At 40.0% G+C, this 19,910-nt stretch overlaps 2 protein-coding genes across 5 annotated transcripts in view; both read left to right on the top strand.

Moving 5' to 3' along the window:
* Nucleotides 1-229: 229 nt before the first annotated feature.
* rab32a (RAB32a, member RAS oncogene family) lies at nucleotides 230-13,822 on the top strand. Its single transcript, XM_067572495.1, has 3 exons — nucleotides 230-609; nucleotides 9,655-9,932; nucleotides 12,303-13,822. The coding sequence occupies exons 1-3, from the start codon at nucleotides 396-398 to the stop codon at nucleotides 12,450-12,452; spliced, it is 642 nt and encodes a 213-aa protein (XP_067428596.1). The 5' UTR covers nucleotides 230-395; the 3' UTR covers nucleotides 12,453-13,822.
* Nucleotides 13,823-15,707: 1,885 nt separating this feature from the next.
* Nucleotides 15,708-19,910, top strand: part of adgb (androglobin) — a 40,030-nt gene continuing 35,827 nt past the window's right edge. For 3 of the 4 annotated variants that reach the window (XM_067572310.1, XM_067572311.1, XM_067572309.1), the window contains exons 1-5: nucleotides 15,708-15,878; nucleotides 16,132-16,291; nucleotides 16,471-16,563; nucleotides 17,789-17,860; nucleotides 18,133-18,309. In XM_067572310.1, coding sequence (XP_067428411.1) covers nucleotides 15,808-15,878; nucleotides 16,132-16,291; nucleotides 16,471-16,563; nucleotides 17,789-17,860; nucleotides 18,133-18,309 — 573 coding nt within the window. In that variant the 5' untranslated portion in view covers nucleotides 15,708-15,807. Of the gene's footprint in view, nucleotides 15,879-16,131; nucleotides 16,292-16,470; nucleotides 16,564-17,788; nucleotides 17,861-18,132; nucleotides 18,310-19,451; nucleotides 19,768-19,910 lie in introns of those variants that run through there. The other variant, XM_067572312.1, reaches the window with a different exon arrangement.

The raw sequence follows: 19,910 nt of genomic DNA, 5'->3' as shown, positions 1-19,910 counted from the left end.
CTGGAAAAAAGATCTGATTGTGACTCTGCTAAAGAATTAGTTGATGATCATGACACATGATGAGAAAGTTTGGGGAACAACACATTATTATGTAAGCATAAAAGGCCACAAGAGGAACATATATCGAGTTTCCCTGACATTTCCGGGTCCTGTGACTTATCAGGTGGCTGCAGGAGGAGGAGGAGGAGGAAGAGGAGAAGGAGGATTAGAAGGGAGGGGTGAGGGTGGGGGGGGGGTAGATAAATGTAATTTCTGTTGCATCTGACCTTCAGCCCTCTGACGAGCCCAGTCCACAGCAGCTCCTTACAGGAAGTCTACATGAGCGAGAAAGCAGAAGTTATCTAGAGTGTTTTTTTTTTCTTTTTTAGAAAAGTTGTGAGTGTGTCAGTCTCAGCATGGCCGGGGGCTCGGTGTCTGAGTGTAAGGAGTACTTGTTTAAAGTGCTGGTGATCGGGGAATTAGGCGTCGGGAAAACCAGCATCATCAAACGCTACGTGCACCAGCTTTTTTCGCAGCACTACAGGGCGACGATCGGGGTCGACTTTGCACTTAAAGTTATCAATTGGGACAGCAAAACGCTGGTGCGGTTACAGCTGTGGGACATCGCAGGTAAGGACACGCTCGTTCGCTTTAATTGCGACTTGATTCTTGATTCTGATCACTTTCGCATCGCCTACACAAGAGTTTACAAAATATGTTCTCAGTCACTTGTCATGAGTTCGGTTTGGCCTCCCTCAATGTTTCATGAGTTTATTATAAAAGTTTAAATTCCCAGATGGCTCTGAAGTCATAGAGGCAGCAGCGAAGGAATTTCCAGCAGAAAAGACCGGTTGATCATGCTCGTTGTCTTTTCCACTTTATGATCACTGCAGCTCATAATTGTCAGTGGAATGTAGGTCACGTTGTTATTACCGACTGAGCGCCGCCCCCCCTTCAATTAAACTCACCATCATATTCATGTAATGTTTTCTCTTGGGATTAAAAATGTGTTTATAGGCTTACTGGGTGACTTAACTGGCCCTTATCTTTTATGTCACGCTATTATTCATGTTGAAATGTCACTGTAATGTTGTTGAGACGTCCCTATCTGTCTGTCTGTCTGTCTGTCTCTCTTTAGTCCCATGTGATCCTTGTGTTTCTCTTCCAAGCTGGTATAAATTTGGCGTACGCACCAACCTGTGCATTCCAGCAGCTTGAGTAAGCAAGCCTGGAGAAATCAGAGCTGTGTAAATAAAAGTTTCCCACATGCAAACTCTCACAGTGTTTGTCATCTCCAAGAACTAAAATATCACACTGTAAACATGGCAGTCTGAGAATGACACGCTTGAAAAGACAAGTTATAGAAAGGAAGTGAGAAAAGAAGAGAAGTAGATAAAGCAGCCAACGAAATGACTTAAGTTTGAAATTGCAAGTTTCGATCCAGCTGACAGTTTCAGGCTCATAAAGGTTAAAGAAGCAGGATTGAGGGTATAATGTGGGGTTCTGTGTGTGTGTGTGTGTGTGTGTGTGTGTGTATGATGAAGGGGGGTTGTATGCCTCTATCTCTGTCTTTTCATGTTTTATCTGGTGTGGTTTCATAGCCAATAATACATCTGACACGAGGCTTGTGCAATTGCTTGGTCACATACTATACGGTCATGGAATTTTTTCAGTGTAAGGTATAATGAGATCATGTGACTCGTGTGTGCGCTCTATATTGAAAGTGCCAACAGTTGTGCCTATGTATGATTTTTGACATCTCAAGGACTGTGTCTGTCTTCAGGTGACAGCTTTGAGCTGTTGCACACGAATAGCAAAGACATTACAAAAACAATACATACAAATTGCAGTGTCTGTTCTCTTTGTTATGGGTTACACCATGCTTTACAATCGTTATCTCACATGTGGACAGGGACAGTGAGGCTGGTTAAACATTCTCTTAGAAGGTTGTATTAAAAGAAAGGTCTTCGAGTGTTTAAAGGATGTGTGTGAAGAATACATTTATACTGCTTACAAAGGCACGACAATGTTACAATGACACAAACAATGTTATAATGCAGTTAAGATGCAAGTTTAAATACATAGGTCGTACTTAAATCACTAACAAAATGTCAGATTAAAACAACTAAAGTGTAAAGAAATTCTGCTACTTTACCACTCTCATGTGGAAATTCCTGAAATTTGTTATGCCAAGTAGGGATGATGAAATTATCGATTATGTATGCTTTCATTACGATTGGACTTTGTGTTCACAAGTTACACTATGGTCTGTTTTCTCTTATATGTACCATGTCTTTTCTTGATTAGCCTGTAGCCACCACATAATTTGAAACACCAGGAATCTTTGAAATGACTCTAATTCACGGGTTTCTGATCATGATGCAAATGCAAGAGTAGGAAATACTTGGATAAACTATGTAGAACTCCACAAAAACAAAACAAGTTTTTTCCCAAAATAGTCAGTTGTGGAAAATCACCATGTGCAACTGATTTAGCCTGCACTACACAAGACTGGGGTAGAGATTTTTTTTATTTCCAGTTCATGCTGTTCAAACATCCACAGCCAGATGTAAAAGCTTCTCATCTGTTCCTGCAGGAAAATGTGTTTTTGGTTTTTTTTTTACATGAGAATTCAGTTGCTGTGAGTCATATGTGGGTATACACATGTATGTAAGCACAGATTAAAGGATAAGTTCAGTCAAGTCTGTCTTAAAACAATGCTCACGTGCCCATTTGTACATTGAAAGAAGTATTGGTTGGTGTAATTGTTCCTCCTGTTCATACGTGATGTTTTCACTGACTATGTTTCCTTGCTGAGCTGCAGTGGAGGGATAGCAACAATAAAAAGAGCTAATTTTCTACTTAAAGGATTGTAACTTTGGAAGATACCCACATGATTGGTCGAACTCGGACTGCTGGAGCTGCAGAATGCATTTTGCACAGAACGAGTATTGTGGATTTTGTCCCCCATCTCTTAGATTGAAATTGTGTTAGGAAGGAATCTCTTCACAACCAGCATGCAAAGAAGTAGAAACTACATTGACCAATAACTATTTCAATGCACATATGGGCATGTGGGTAAAAATGTGAACCCAACCTTTAATGATTTTTTTTTTCCTGCTGAAAGAAAAAATGATTAGCTCTGCCTCTAGATACGTTCTATTATTACTCTCGAACACTGCCACGGTTACGCAGGTCCATCCTCTCCTTCAATCAAACCTCATATGCTGAGACAGATCAGGACAGATGGTTAGGAAGACTGCTGTTTTTATATTTATTCCATCGCTTACAGCAGTGACAGAAAGGGGGCGGACAATCGTGTGTGTGTGTGCGGGGTTTCGGAAGGGGGGGTGTTCGTCACAACAACTTGCATGTCTGTCACAGACTGACTAGCAGCGTGGGCCACGATCCCCGCCGTCACTTGGGCCCTGGCAGCATGAGCTCAGTGCATAGGGGGCATCTGTGACTGAATGCCAGGGAAGGCCGTCTGCCTGTCACAGCCAGACAGACAGCACTCGATCACAGGATCTGCGAGGGTAAATAAACACTGACACACACTTAGATAGACTGATATCATTCATAGAGACAAGGGAACATGCTTGCACACATTGGGTGAGTTGAACCGTTTACATGCTCACACACACACACACACTGACCAGAAAGAAAGTTTGGGGTTAGATGACACAGATACTAAACCTCATTACTCACACCAACACCAAGGCCTGGCCTGAGGACACTCTGAGGATAAAATAAGTAATGAGATGTGGGTGTGAAAGAGTGAAAGCTGGAGGTATATTTGCCAAGTCATTAAGACCAACCATTAAGCCATTTAATCGTGCAGAAAAGAAGGAATTATCATCTTGGCAACACTGAGAGCAACTTCAGAGTTGCATTGTCTTTTACCAACCTTTTAATAACGATTACAGTCTGGGAGGAATGATAGTAATCAGAGCCTTGTACAAGATGGGGCCACTGTGGAAGTCAGTGTGAAGCTCGTGGATTTTCCCACCCCTTTTCACCCAGAATTGCTACTCTCTCCTGGATTTGTCTATGCCAGCGGACAGGATGATTACCACCATGGCATAGAGTAAGAAAGCTGCACCTTTTTTAGGATCAGACATTTCTAAAGGAGCAGAAGGTTTCACATTAACAGGATGCAGCCGTTCCCATTACAGTGCTAACTCTGAACCCTTGTGGTGACACCTCATGCCCTGAGTGGAGGCAAATTCTTCCACTCACATATACAGGTTTTTACTGTCACCCATCTCTATATGAAACAAGCGCAAATATGTGCCTGATGGAGCTCATTAATGGCAAAATTCATTAGTTTTCCCTTCTGTGCATCATTAGTGTCTTTTGTGTGTTGTTAGATGATGGTTGTGGTCATAGTAGTGGTTGTATTTGTGTGTTAATGTACAGTTAAGTTGTTGTGTTTAACTTAGAGCTGCAACAATCAGTCAATTAATCAATAAGTCAACTGACAGACAACCTTTTGAGTCTCTTTTTAAACAAAAATGCAAAAAATACACTGGTTCCAGCTTCTCAAATTTGAAGTTTTGTTACTTTTATATGTCATACTTGACTGTAAACAAAATATTTTTGGGGTTTTGGACTGTTGGTTGGACAAAAGAAGACATTTTAATACATCTCCTTGAGCTGTAGGAAATGATAATCCATATTTTTCACTATTTTTTTACAACTCACAGCCTAAATGATTAATCGAGAAAATACTGCTCTTAACTGCTGAAATATTTGCTCATGCAATTACATCTTCTATCTATGATCATATTTTATGGTAATATTTACCACAAAACAGTCAATGGTAATTACGATTTTAAAAGAGTCTCCTGTCCGGGATCGTAACAGACTCATAAAAGAGGGCAGACATATAGTTTAAATGAGCCACATGCAATAATTCTGCTTAATATTCTACAACAGATATTATCATTCTGTGTTAAATTCCTACAACCTTGTGCCAAGGCTTAATGTTGAGCAGCCCACCAGCACTGTAGCTGAAGGTGATGGGGAAACAACGGTAATAACCATGTTAAGGTTGGGGATTTTCCCTCAATTCAGACTCTGTTCAGCGCTGAAGGCTGTAGTAAGCTGAAATAAGTCACTTCTCACATGCTGCTCAGTGGAATTTGAACGTGCAGGTCATGTGTTGTTCAGGGTCTCTCGTTGAAAGCTCGTGCTGGAGCCTACCTTTTTTAATGACTGGACCCTGTGTTGTCTTCGTTATGTTCGTGGTTGTTAGGAGGGTCGTGCGGGGAAGTTTCACAGCCAGTTGCCTCCTAACAACAGACGGAGACTGCTGCTGTTGCTGCTGCCGTGTCTGGCTTGGACAGTTTCTATGGTAACCCACCCACGGAATAGCAATATGTACGACCGTAGAGGAAACTAGGGTTGCTAGGGCTATGGATAATGATGAGACTTTGCTTTCTTTCTGTTTCTCCCACACAACAAACAGTAGATGATACAGTGGCTGTAACTAAACCGCTTCTTTTTCATCAAGTAGTTTTGTAATTGCAGATTTCTGAAAAATTTTCGTGTTCATAAGCAGAAAGCTTAACTGCACTTGAGGTCACGCTCCAGTATTCATCAGTGTGATCTGAAACGTCCTTGTTTAAAGCCTTTCCCAATAGTTTACTGTCTCTCTCTATGAATTGAGACATACTTCTCTTTAGTTTGTTGCCTCATGTTGTGTGTTTGGGGCAGCAGCACACAGCTTTGCACTCTCCTGCAGTCTCATGCTCGTCTTTGGCATTCACTGTTACCCATTGATGCTCTATTGTTCATACTGCTCATTCCATTCCTGTGTTTTACGATGATTGGGTTAACAGCATATGACACTCATTAATGCTTTTTGCATAACTGTATTTGTCCTTTAAACAAAGCTCATTCAGATATAGGTTTCTGTTGCAGGATAATTATGAAAATGTTAAAAAGAACACACACATCATCGGTCTAATAGAACAAGACATGAAACACACCAGAAGAGTATGAATACCATTAAAGTGATATTTACTAATCTATCGCCTTTATTGACATCGCCGAATCGATAGAGCTGAGCTTCCTACACAAGTCTCTGACCTCTGACGCCTCCTGTGTTCTTAAAGTCAAACCTTTACAAAAGAGGCAACCAGCTCACCAATTAGAGCAGGAAAACCTGGAGTGAAAATGTGAAGACATAACGTAACATGGTTTAAAAGACTGACAGAGTAATAGCCGGACTTAATGACAGAAAATCATTCATTTTACAGCTTATTGGAAAAAAAATGCTCATCCATTTTTAAACAGTTTAAATCCATACAATTGCAAACAAACAAACAAAAAAGAACAATCGATTGCTTCATTGGAAGCTAACGTTTGGCTGTTGTATATGAGTGAGGTAGTGAGGTAGATTATATTTGCTGTAACAAATCAGTAGTCTTTTTCCTCAGGAACAGTAATTGATTTAGTAAATGCACTAGAATGACTATCGGGACCTCAAAGATCAAGCATCATGGGATTTGCTGTCATTTAATGTTAATGACTTATGCGTGGAACCACAACCTTATCAATACCCCAAATAACTCATTACCCCCTACAACAGTCAGATTTGTGTGTGTGTGTGTGTGTGTATGTGAGCGTGTATGTCTGCAGCTGCAATCACATCTGTGGTATTGATTGATATAATCACTCCATACCAGTCTTCTCCATCCAGTCACTCATATACAGAGTGAAGTTAACACCCGCAGACTGGCTCTGCTTAAATATCGACCGGCCGATTAAGGACTGGACGTGTCAGAAAATCAAGTGAAGTGAAGTGTTGAATGTAGACCAGCATGCTGTCATGGATTCTTTGTATTTATGGAATGGTTTGTCTTCAGTTCCTCAAATAAATGACGGATTATACTTGTTCTGAGCAGATACAAATTAAACAAATTGCAAGTCAGTGTGTGCAGGGCATTGTTGTTACGAAATCTCCAACCTTGCCATTCTACATTTTATGGAAACCAGTTTTCAGTCCAAGGTAAGCTGGCAAAAGGGTTGTTTTTTTGCTTATTATCAGTACACCATAATAGGTCTGCTCACCTGTCCTTGTAGCTGTGTGCATTGGTAAGAGTAAATGGTTTACTGCATTGTTTAGCTCCTTTTTGAGAAATGTCTGCCTCTATTTTCCTGCCTCTTTATCGACTAATACACCTAAAAAGAAGATATTAGAATTTGTCTTGCTGCGAAGAATTCACTCTGCGTTCAATATTGTTCAGTCACACATTCTGCCTAAACAATTATGTTTGGGTCAGCTAGACTTTGCAAGTGCCTTGAAAAATTGTGAAGCCAGTTATTTCTGTCCATATTCTGCTTTTCCCTCCACTCTTGCCGGATGTATGAGCTCTACAAGGCCTGGAAATGAAATCCTTATTTCAGTGTATCGGCTCTTTATCCCACTGTGTCGTGTCTCTGGTGAATTCACCTGGGGTTATATCAGCTAAAATTAGACTCTCAATTATGAGCAATTACCGTCAGGCCTGTGGGCCCCACAGTGTATTCGCTCTCTCACTCACACCCGCACTGCGCCACGCCACTCCAGTTCCTTGCGTGGTTGGGTAAGCACCTACAGTAAAGTGAAAGTATACTTGGAGAAGCTGTGCTCACAGTTCCTCAATCATTTTTTTCGTGGTTCATTTTCTATTTTGTAACTCAGCTCTAGTGGAAGCTCTTAACTGTCCCTCGTACAATTACACTTGCCCCTGTAGGCTTTCTTAAACTGGAGCAGTGTAGCAAAAAAACAGTATGTGCTAAATCCATCAAATGCTACATTAAGTCATTGGAAACCTGATGTAATTGCAGAGACTGAATCTAAAAATAAGTTGAATGAGCAGGTGCTTTAAAGGCACAATCTGTGCATCAATGTAAATGAATGGTAACTGCAACATACACAAGCTTCAACACTTCAAGATTATACTGGTGTTTTATCTTCTGTCACAAGCTCAGACACAAACTAAATCTAAGTAATGCTTTTTTCATGTATTTCTTAATTTGTGTGCACATGTATACACCTCAAATGTATACAATCCTTAAACAGGCCTTTAACTATATGAAGTCAGTGTTAAATTATGTATAAGATGGGAGTAATCATACACCATGACTGATATTGGCATACAAAACCTTACAGGAAAAAACAGGAAACATACATGGGGGAGCTTATGCAAGACCAGACTGTTTTGTATGTGAAGAGGAAAAAACAGCAGTCATCAAAATTGAGTAAAAGCAAACATAATCCTCTATCTAACTTTTAACATAAAACTGCTTTTGTGATATCTGGACAAAGAGTTCTCTCTCAGAACTGCCAGAAACACATTTTAACCATGGGATCCTGGCATTAAAATGACCAATTCTTTTAAAGATTCTCTGTTGCTTTAATGTCTTAAAACATCCTTGTTACATCTGGAACCAAAACTGTCTGTGTCACAGATTATAGCCTGTTCATGCTTGTATAGAGTTCCTCTGAGGGCAGTGTTGGGGGAAGTACAATATCAACACATCTAACTATGTTGGCATCCAGGAAAAGATTTGGCATCAGAGCCCAGTCACGGGGCCCATCTCTTAGAGGCATTAAGTGATCTTTTGATCAGACAGGTATGCATGAAGGTGTGACATCAGTCAAGTTTACCAGAGCTGTGCCACCCAACTGCAAATCATAGTTTCACTTCCCCTCGCTGATGTTCTGTACTGTACACCTCAGTGCACTGCATGGTTATGTTAAGGTGAAGTGATCTTCTCACCTCGATTTCCCCTTTAAGGTTTCATTTTAAATGTGCTAATTAAAGTGTGGAAATTTGAATAGTTCATGACTATAGTTCATAGTTGCATGACTACAGTGGAGTCTGTGGCTCTATCTAGTTATTTTTCCATGACTTGGTGGCATCTAAAAATGTTTGAATGCTCTTCACATACAGACTAAAAAGGAAAAAATACAATAAACAAATTCAAAATGCATATTTCAAATAGTTGACTCAGTGCATTGATGTTTAGCAGAGGAAAATGATCTCTTCACTGGCTGATTAACCTGTGTTGAGTTGGTGTGATGTGACTATAATCAGTAGCTTATAGAGAAGTACAGGTACAGAACAATATCTAGAAGTAAACCAGTTTAAGAGGAGGCACTCTCAGATTGATGGTGACACCTCATATCCTCCTGGTAATTCCCCTCGTTATACCTTTGTAAAATATCGTCTGAGATTTTTCTCAGGGAATGACTACAGAGAATGGATTTATTATTATGGCAGATTACTTCTGTCATTCTCTGTGTGGATTAGGCCTGTGGCAAATTAGGGAAAGTAGGTCAAATGAGAACCATCTTGATCCTCATCATTTTTTGGCCACAACAAAGGAGGAAAATTGTTGAGTGAGGTCTCTCTGAGTTGTGACAAAAGAGGAGAATGAAATATGTCTCACCATTTACTGTGTCCAAGCTCAAGGCTAGAGATTGTACTTCATCCTTAAGATACTATATTGGTATTTAGGTTCATTTTGTTTTCTCACATACGCTCCTGATGGAGTCATCACATAGGCCTACACGTTCTTAAAAAATCTTTCATAAACCTAAAACCCTGTTACTCATCAAGCTTACTTTAGGTGCTTTGTAAAAATGCTAATACTCCACTAAATTCTCCTCCCATCCCCCAGGTCAGGAGCGATTTGGGAACATGACGCGGGTGTACTACAAAGAGGCTGTGGGGGCATTCGTGGTCTTCGATGTGACAAGAGGTTCCACGTTTGAGGCTGTATCTAAGTGGAAGCATGACCTGGACAGCAAAGTGAAACTGGCTAATGGCAACCCTATACCCTCAGTGCTGCTCGCCAATAAATGTGACCAGAAGAAAGAGAGCACCAACAACATGGCCCTAATGGACAATTTCTGCAAAGAGACTGGCTTTCTCGGTTGGTTTGAAACCTCGGCCAAGGTGAGAGATCAATACAGTACTTTCCTCTCTATATCTGTTTAACGGGCTCCTTTTTCAATAATTCTCCTCTCTCTGATGTCTTTTTATGTCTTATTTCTGGCTATTCTACGGATTAAGCCAGGGTATAGCAGCGTGAAATTACCAAAGTTAGGGCTCATATTAATGCTGGCTGAAATATCTTGCATCATGGGGGATAAATATTTCCTTTAAAGCGCCTCAAGTCATGGTTCAAACATGACCAGTAATGGGTTGAAATCTTATTACACACATGAACGTGACTTGTGTTTGTGGCAAATCAGATGTGATAAGAGCTTGAAGATGCACTGCCAAATCTAAATAAAAGGAGCTACTGAGCGTTTGCTGTGAAGTTGAAGACATTCTGGCGTTTTACTGAATGGCTTCTTCACTTCCCCTCATGGCAGACAGGAAATCCTCAGAAATTATCTTGCGGCGAAGCCAGCCCCCGCCCCACCCCTCCTCTGAATGGTGTAATCACACTAGTCACCATGGCGACTGTGAAATAGTTACATGTAGTGAAGCCTTTGTTAACTTCAGCACTCCACATTATCAGTTCTCATCCAAAATTCAGTGTTAAGTTTGCCAGTTTGTAGAATTAGTAAAGAATAAATGTGGCTAGAATGAGAGCACCAATATTTCTTAAATCTTTAAAAACTTTGCCAAATGGCTGAAATTTTTAGACTGGAAATTATCCTGCAATTTATGCACAACATCTATGAACATTTATCTTCCCAACTGGCAAAAACATGTTTTGGACAGCTGGTGTGTTATGGTATCACGTGATGTTGATTGATGTTACAGCCCAGAGCTGTTGGGGTTAAAAGGACAGGGCTCTGAGAGATAATTCTGTAATGGTGTTCTTCAAATTTGGTCACGGTGTCACAGGTTTGGTGTTACTGCTGTGTGTGTGTGTGTGTTTACTTTAGGCTCTTGTACTTCTGCCTTTGTGTGCAGAGTTTGGTGAAATGAGATCATGTTTGCAGCCTCTCACTTCTACAAAATTTAGAAATAAATTCATACATGAAAGGGTTAAACAATATCTGACTTCCTAGTCTTTGATGTCTGATGAAATGCAAACTCCCTGCCCTCATATTTGTATTAGACTCTTTAGCAGGTAGTGGTGTGAGAGCACAAGACTGACAAAAGGCTGCAAGTTGTCTGCATGTGCCAGCTCATGTTCACTGTTACATCTCAAGCCTTTTAATTCCATGTTGAGGAATGCTTTGATGAATTTTAGTAGCTAGAGTTAACTTTATTAACTCACTCCAAATAACCTAAGGCCCCTCAGCTCTGTCACGTGCTATGTCATGTGAAGCGTGTGGGGATGAGATGTGTGCAAAGCCTCTCTGGCCATTTTCTTTCTGTGAGTGCATTGAAGTGTTGTTTTTTGTGTGCTAGTCATGCACGTGTTAAACTCAACCTACAACAATCTGTGATTGGAATTCTGTTAAGGAGCACCAAACTTTTTCTGTAAAGCAAAGACACAGGCTTCCTCTAAATATAAACTTTACAAAAGGTCTTATGAGAGATTAATACATACATTAATCATTTGTTTTGATTGCAGTTTTGCGGACATTGGGTCTGAGGAAGGACACTCATATTAAGAGGCTGTTCATTTCCTCTGGTCCTAATCAGCCTTTTCTGCGACATCGTCAACAACTTTGTCTCTAATTAGGAGGCTCGTCTGGTTCTGATTGGTGCACACCCTCTATGCATTGAAAATCAAAATAGTACAATAGTAGAAAGTTCTCATAATCATATAGTTAAATTTACATGCCCTACCAGTTAATCATGAACAGTAGATTTGTGTTCTCACCAGATTTGTCATAACTTTCTAAAATAATAACCTTAGACTTCCATTGCTAATTTAATTTTTGACTTTCGCAACTCAGTAATTTGTTTTTATACAGTTTTTTTTTGTTTGTTGTTACCCAAGATGCCCAGACCTCCTTGTAAATATCTTTGTAACTGTAAAGCCTGGAGAAAGGCCATTAAAATTCATGACCTCCTCAACCCATGGGATGGCAGCTTTTGGCCACAGTTGAAGGACAAAAGTGAATGGTTGTTTTTATTTAGTTGCTGCTGGCCTCGGACTGGCTCACTGGAAACTTTCTCCCAGCTGTTGCCCTAACAGGCTGCTTCATATGAATTAGTGAACTTCTGAAGCAATGCTGACGAGTGCTGTAGTGTCTATAAAGGCTTGTGATGTAATCTAGGGAACAAAGTTTGCTACAAGTGTTGACGTGCAGGCGGAAGCAAGGGAAGGATGAAAACTATAAAGTTGCAATTTTTGAAACAAAGGAAATGCGTATTTTATCACCACTCTGACATGCTGTTTTCACCTTTCCACAGGACAACATCAACGTGGACGAGGCAGCACGTTTCCTGGTAGAGAATATCTTGGCTAATGACAAAGGTTTGCCGTATGAGGAGAGCAATGGAGACCGGATCAAACTGGACCAGGAGACTGTGGCTGCAGAGAGCAAATCAGGCTGCTGCTAACACTCAATCGATTCTCATTAGCCAACCCATGCACCCAGCATGTGGCACCAGCCCTCTACTGTAGCCTCGGGGAGGAATGTAAATTTTGGGTTCTTCAAAGATCTAGGATCTTCTCCTCTCTGCACTGATGCCCATCTGACCTGCACATGAAAGTTTTCATTGTAGCTTCCCCAAGGCCAGAATAGAAGCCTAATTTTATCTTGATAGTCTCCTGAATATTTTCAGTTTCTATCATGCTGTTTCCTTCTTTGTCCCTCACTTTCAAACCACAGGATCTTTATTATTGTGTCTTTCTCAGCACACTTTTCCCTGACTGTATATTCCACCACAAACTTCCACACTCAAACCCCTGTTGCCTCAACAGCCTCTGAAGCCCTGGACTGTACCACACCTGACAAAGGGTGCAAACTAAGCAGAATGTTGAAACACACAAGCAAGGCAACAACCTGTAGCCTCCTGATTTCTCAATCTGCCACTTTGGTCTATTCTCTGTCTGTAGCCTTTTATTTGTGTTGGTGTCATTCACCATTTGTCCGTGAAACAAGTCACTTTAGTGTTGAGTGCTTCTGCAGGTTTTCTTCAGTTAAAATACCAGATGCCCCTTTAACAGTAATTTTACAGCACGCTCATGTTCGTGTCTCCAACTATTCTCATATTAGACTACTGTGTAAAAAGTAAGCAAATGGGCATCACAGTTAAGCATTATCAAAGTGTGATTGTATTTTATATTGCTGTAAAAAGTGTTGTCTTTATGCTACATTTTCTCTGACATAATGTGCCATAATACAGTTTTTTTTCTTATTTTAATAAGAGTATGGGTCAACCCTTTTGTTGTTCACTCAAACAGTTACAAGGACACAGACGGTCAATACAGTATTTCAAAAACTCTAATAATGGTACAATGTGAGGCACTGAAAAGTCTTTGTTTGATTGTCTGTCCACTGGTATGAACATTTAGATCTGATTCACTGTATGTATTTTTAAAACATGTTGGGTCATGCATTATACATCCGGTGAGATGTCATAAAAAACAGAATCAAACAGAGGACTACACTCTCTTGTGCATAGGGGTTGTAATCTGTTAAAATGTTAAACTGAAATATAAAGGATTTTTTAACGTGGAGTTGAAATTAAGTTTACATGTGAAAATACTTTAAATCTACAAGACCTTAATAGAATAAACGTTTTAACAGATGTGTGTTGGCTACTAGTGATTGCAGCTTTTTAGACTGTCTGTGGAGGTATGTATTTATCTTATTGTTGGAATGTGTTTAATGCATTTATTGATCTAATAACGATACATTGGAGCAGTTTTGCCCAACATGCTCCAATGTTACTGGCTAAAATGAAGCATAAACCTATTTTGTTTACCTTGTTTGGATTTTATGGTTCATTCTCGCAAGCAGATGTTTCAGATTATGAAATTCATTGGTTTTACTGGCATGTAGACATTACACACACATTGGATCAAGTCAGTTGAGCTGGGATTATTCTCATAATATCACATTTCTTATTAGCATGCTATACAAGCAATTATGCTTTGTGTAGGTGACTGCAGGTTTTTGGGAGTTGTTGTAGATCTACAATGGCAACAAGTTGGTGCAATGCTACAGCAGAACTGCTGCAACAACAATAACACTTTTCTGACTGCACTTGGAAGAATGTCTGAGAGTCAACATTAAATGTCACCTTTAAAAAACAGTTGTAATATTAGTCAACCTATTAAAAACACAAAAGCTAGAACTGTGTGCAAAATCACCATTTGTATAGTAGTTTAGTTTCATTCATTAAAAATGGCTTACAAAAGTGTATATTTGTACAAAATGTTTGTAGAACATTGCACCTTTAGTATAGTTTCAAGTTGCCCTTGAAGAAACTCATAGCACAAAGGATTGTGGATAAAGCTGTGTGTGTGGAAAAAGTATAACTGAGACTGTGTGTGTGTGTGTGTAAGAGAGACAGGACCATGTGACTCCACTCAAGAAACAGAGTGTGATAGTCATCAGACATTGTGCTCCCAACTCTGCAGCTTGTGCTCTTCCACACACCTATTTGTTACCAGAGCAGGAATGCAGTAGAGCCACACCAGTTGTGTTCTCTAAAAGCATTCCAGCAACTCTTATTCAATGCCAATACTGCAATCCACATTACATCATTAAAACAGGTCAGCATGTATTTCAGAGAAAGTTTGTTTGCTCCCTTTTTATCTCAGACTTGATTCCAATGTTTCTGTGACAGTGTACTGCTACTTTCTTCTGAGCCAAATGTACAGTACATCACAAGGTGACAGGCTTGAGTCTATAACAAAATAACAAAAACGTAAAAAACAATACAATTCCATATTGCTATTTTTGTGATGCTTTTACTGTTACTCTTTTATTGAGACGGTGTCAGAAAGGATTCAACTCTGCAGCAAGTTTTGAGACCGTATTGTGTTGTGTTGTATTGGACTGCAATTTTTTGTTCAGAATATTTTCTGCAGCTGTCAATTGAAATAGCAGTAAGGCTAGATGGTTATTAGGTGGGTTCACAATTTTTCAAGTCTGTCTTAAAACAACAGTCAGGTCCCCAAATAAACACTGAAATTGTTTTTTCCTTTTATAATCATTCCTCCTGTTCATATTGGCCATTAGAATGTCCCTTCATAATGCCCTTACAATTTAAGTGATGGGGGCCAAAATCCACAAACCTCATTCTGTGCCAAATTAATCAAGTAGATATCTTTCAATATTAGTCTTTTTAGTGCCAAAGTCCCTCTTTTTGTTACTATACTATACTTCTTTTTGACACTGTCCAAGGAAAGAGGGAATTTGATGCTAAAAAGACTGTAAATGTGGCAGATATCAACTTGATATGACTAACTCAGACTGCTGAAGCCTCATATAAGCTTCAGGTAAACTTTTAAATGCATTTTGGCACAAAATGACCTAGTGGACACGCTGTGGATTTTGGCCCCCATCACTTACATTGAAAGCGCATTTAAACAAACAAATAATTAAATAAAGGGGGTGAAAAGGAGAAATGATTACAGTGTCGAGAGAGGAAAATCTCTTTCAGTGTTCATATTGGCACCTGACTGCTGTTTTAAGACACACTTGAAAAACTGTGAATCTGTCCTTTAATTTATGGTTTCACGTTGTGTAGTTCTGAAGTTACTTTCAGTATGAAGATGTAATATACAGGAAAATCTGCCCATCCCTCACTATAGTAACAAGTGATGCAGCAGCTCAAGACTACGCCCACGTTAAAGCTCTGTTGCCTGGCAACGCATAAACTTTCAAGAGCAGTGGGAGAGACTCAAACAAACGCACCTCCGTCAGGCAACTTGGCTTTTACATCTATAGTATTAAATACAATGTCCAAGACGCTTTCAAAGAAAAAGGAGTCCTCTTCCAGCAAAGTGTCTTTAACCGACCGACAGACAGAGTGAGTTTGAGTTAATGTGGTCTGCTAATTAAGGTCTCCTGTGACAGTTAGCATTACCGTTAGCAACCTATCATCTAAATAAACTAGCATTCAGGAAACTTGCTAACCGTACCAGAGACATTCACTCTCTGAGGGTAAACAGAGATTTGCTAGGTTTACTCTAGACTGAATAGCACTGAGCTGACTAATTTCATTGCTAATTATTTACAAAAAGAAAGCCAGGAACAAATGAAATGAATTGCTATCATTTCAGAGCAACGTCTCTAGCAGCCACTTCCTCTGAGAGCCTAGGAGGTGTGTGGAAATGCAGATTTCCAATTTGGCCTGAGTGGAACGATGCAGAAGTCAACAAGGAGAAATGGGATTCAAGCAAAGGAGCTGAAGATGGAAAAACGACAAAGAGTCCCACTGCTGTAAATCTGGAATAGAAAATAATTTATACTCTGTTAGATATATATACTATATAGTGCCTTGCAAAATGTATAATTTGCTTAAAACTCACTTTAAAAATGATATTATTCTTGACATATGTTTATTCTTCGTTCATTTTATTTCTGCGTTTCACTTTCACTTTGTGTGCTTTTGTCTGCAGCCATTCTTTGAAGATCCCGAAGGTAAAATTTGTCTGCCTCCATCTTTGCGAGTGCACTCCTGGAAGCGCCCTACAGAGTTTATTGTCAACAAGGTAACCATCACACTTCCATGATAAGGCTTCTAATAGGATACGACATGGCATATGTCTACCTGTCGCGATTTGATAATGATGAATAAAGACAACTTGTGTAGGTATGCACATGTCAGCGATTACATTTTTTGATTATTCATCTTTTTGCCATGACAATAAATGTATTCTGTAATTTGGGGATCTTAATCAATGTGGTTTAAGTTTTTAAAATACACATTTGCTGGTTACTGTTTCTGTTTTCTACTTTCATATCTTTGTAAATTGACTACTTTTGGGTTTTCGGATTTTTGATCAGGCAAAATATAAACAATTGGCTCCAGTAACCTTTTACAGTCAATTGTCTTCATTTAACATTTTATAGATGAAAAGGTTTGATTTCTTAATCAAAAAAATTTAAATTATGCAACTGTTGGTTGCAGCCATTACATGTATTAACAACGTGTAGTGAAATGTAGCTAAGGAAATCTGCTCTCTAGTCGCCACCATTGAAGTTTTAATTGCATCACTTCACTTTTCTGTTACCCCTCTCTTGGCGCAGTAGTGAGCAATTACTGAAAGCTTCCTGCTTTTTGAATTAGTCCCTGCCAGGTCACAAGCTGCCTTTTCACTCAAGATGTCAAAAGCATTTAATTAATTTCATACAAGAGTAACACAGGCTAATCACAAAAGCAATCAGCCGTACAGATGCAGGCAACAGCTCTTGAATGATCTTTTCTCTTCATCAATCTATACCAGTCTGTATTTCTAAAGCTTATGTTATTCATGGAAATTATTAAAAGTTTATTTTCTACTTAGAGTTGCCTTAACGATGGGAGAAAACCCCATCTTCCTTGACCCACTGCTGATCTCTCTCACCATCACCTGACCCATTAATTCATATTTAATTAGTAACATAGTAGAGTCTATTAATTTGGTAGTCAAATATTCATTGCAGACACAGTCTTGGGAGTATCTTGGCGAGGTTAGACCAATTAAGTCCCTGGGATGAGTAGAGAAGCATGAAGTAGGTCACATAATTATGTCCACCACTAAACAGGTGACCTGTGACAGCAATTTTCTAAAGCTAAAGATAATGAATGATCTTAATATGTACGGATGCTATTCTACAACACACTGTATTTTACAGTCCAGTCTGAATACAGAAAGGTTGTCAGCCATTTGGCTGTGAAGGTGCTAAAAGTGAAAATATATCAATTTGCACCTAAAATGATGTTCTTTATTTAAGGCTCCCACTGTTGTTGAGAATCAAACAACCTTCGACCTGATGTCCTCCAATGATCACCTGATTTGCAGTGAGGTTAGTTTCCAGCATTTTTTTTTCTACTTGTCTATTGTTTAAGATTGCACTGACTTCTTGCTAGCCATTATCGATCAGCAGTATAATTTAGACGTCAGACAGAGTGACGTTTGATTGACAGAAATTAATTAGACTGGGGTAATGTGATGCCCTATTGATTAATAGAATAATAGATCATGTAACTAAAGATTCAGTCAATAGATTTACAGATTGGTTGGTACAGTAGTCATTAGACTCATGATCACTCCTTCTCTCCTTCCTCTTCTATTAAGCTGATGAGGTGGATCATCAGTGAGATCTATATTGTTTGGATGCTGTGTAACAGTGGAGGTACAGAGCAAGATGGTTGGAGACCTTGGGAGCACATCTACTCGCTGTGCAAGGTGGTGAAAGGTCATGTGCCTCTCTACAACAACTATGGGAAATACGTGGTCAGACTCTACTGGATGGTGAGCCTGACACACACATTCACACATAATCACAGATCCACTGGAGGCTTTGTTAACTCTCATTTACAGAAGGATGTCTGTTTGGTTTGACCTTTACCGAAATACAGAACATGGTAAGAAACTCTAACATTCTGCATTATCACGGCAGATGAAGTCACTGCTTCACAATGACGCAATGTTAATCACACATTTTTTTTTAAAGGCACACTTGAGGCAATGTGTGGCACAAGGTTGCATTGTGTTGTTCAGTGGACCCCACACGACTCAGCAGATGTGAGGGGAATGGGGATGGACTGAGGGTGGAAGGAGGGGTGGGGGGTAAATGAGAAAGCCTTATCCATTCAGAGCTCCAATCAATCAGTCTCACTGCTGTGCCAAAAGTGGCTAGGCTTCATACATTGCCTGATGAATAGATAAGGCTTAACAGGTGTCAGCTGCCTCTCAGAGAGCAAGACTCAAATTGGATATCTACGCCTTATGAGTCTACAGCAGGCACAACCCTTTGAGGGCTTTATGCATTGTGGTGCCGTTCATATTAATTGTGTGTAAGTGTAAGGAGTTTACAGATTTTTGGCTGCACAATAAAGGCCATCATTGCTTTGGGATACAGCTTGAAGTTGCTGGTCTGTGAGTTTCAGTGTGTTGCTTGCTTGCCACAGATCTGTAAGTAGTGGACACTACATCATTGTGTCATTCTGGAGAGGGAACTTCTTCCTGCACGATAATATGGGTCAGCGAGAGAGTGAGAGAGAAAAGACAGAGCTAAAAGTGATGGTGTTCTGTAACACTGTGACTCTTTCCTTGACAAACAAGCATGACACGGTTGTAGGCAGCAGTCCCCGTGCCAGCCATAGCACGCTAACAGATGGTGGTTGAGATGGCATTAAGCACCCAGACCCCCCTCCCCCGGCTGTTTTTTTCATAAGCTACTCCTCAGCTTGTCTGATTCTTTATTGTTCTTCACCAATCTTTTTTTCCAACCGGTTCCTCCGTCATGCCGCTGTGAATGTCCATCCCATTATCATTTTTCTCTCTCCGTCTTTCCTTTCCTGATTTTCTTCCTCTCTCCTCTAACTTGTCCTTTTGCACTGAATTTTACCCTGTCTGCGAACATCGAGCTCCTCCTCGAGGCGATGGTTTGACAAGAAAGTGGAAGAACAAGCAAGAAAGAGAGTGTGTCCGCACTGTATGTGGGCCTGCGTTGCACGTGCACACTGTTCTGATAGATAAGGGAGAGGCACAGCTGTGAACTGACAGTCAGATTATCGCCTGCTTTCGTTGTTCTTTCCTACAAGCAGTGTGAAACTCCCCCAGACATCCAGTCGACAGACCACACCAAAGACAGCATGTAACAAGCACTGACACAACTCAGGATGCTAAGACGCAAGCATATGGTTGCTAATGCCAGGGGAAGTGCCAGTCCAAAACAAGTCCAGTCCAGATCACAGAGATTCTGAGGTGATGCTAAATTAACAACACATTGGGTTTTTAGGGATAATTCCACATAGACTTTTGGTGCCCATTATAATGATCAATGAATGAGTCACACCTGTGATGCACTTGGAAATAGAAGGAGAAATCCATTATCATACAATAGCAGC

Source organism: Thunnus thynnus, chromosome 18 (genome assembly GCF_963924715.1).
Source record: "Thunnus thynnus chromosome 18, fThuThy2.1, whole genome shotgun sequence".
In the NCBI taxonomy this organism is placed as follows: Eukaryota; Metazoa; Chordata; class Actinopteri; order Scombriformes; family Scombridae; genus Thunnus; species Thunnus thynnus.
This window is presented reverse-complemented; position numbering and strand designations above follow the sequence as displayed.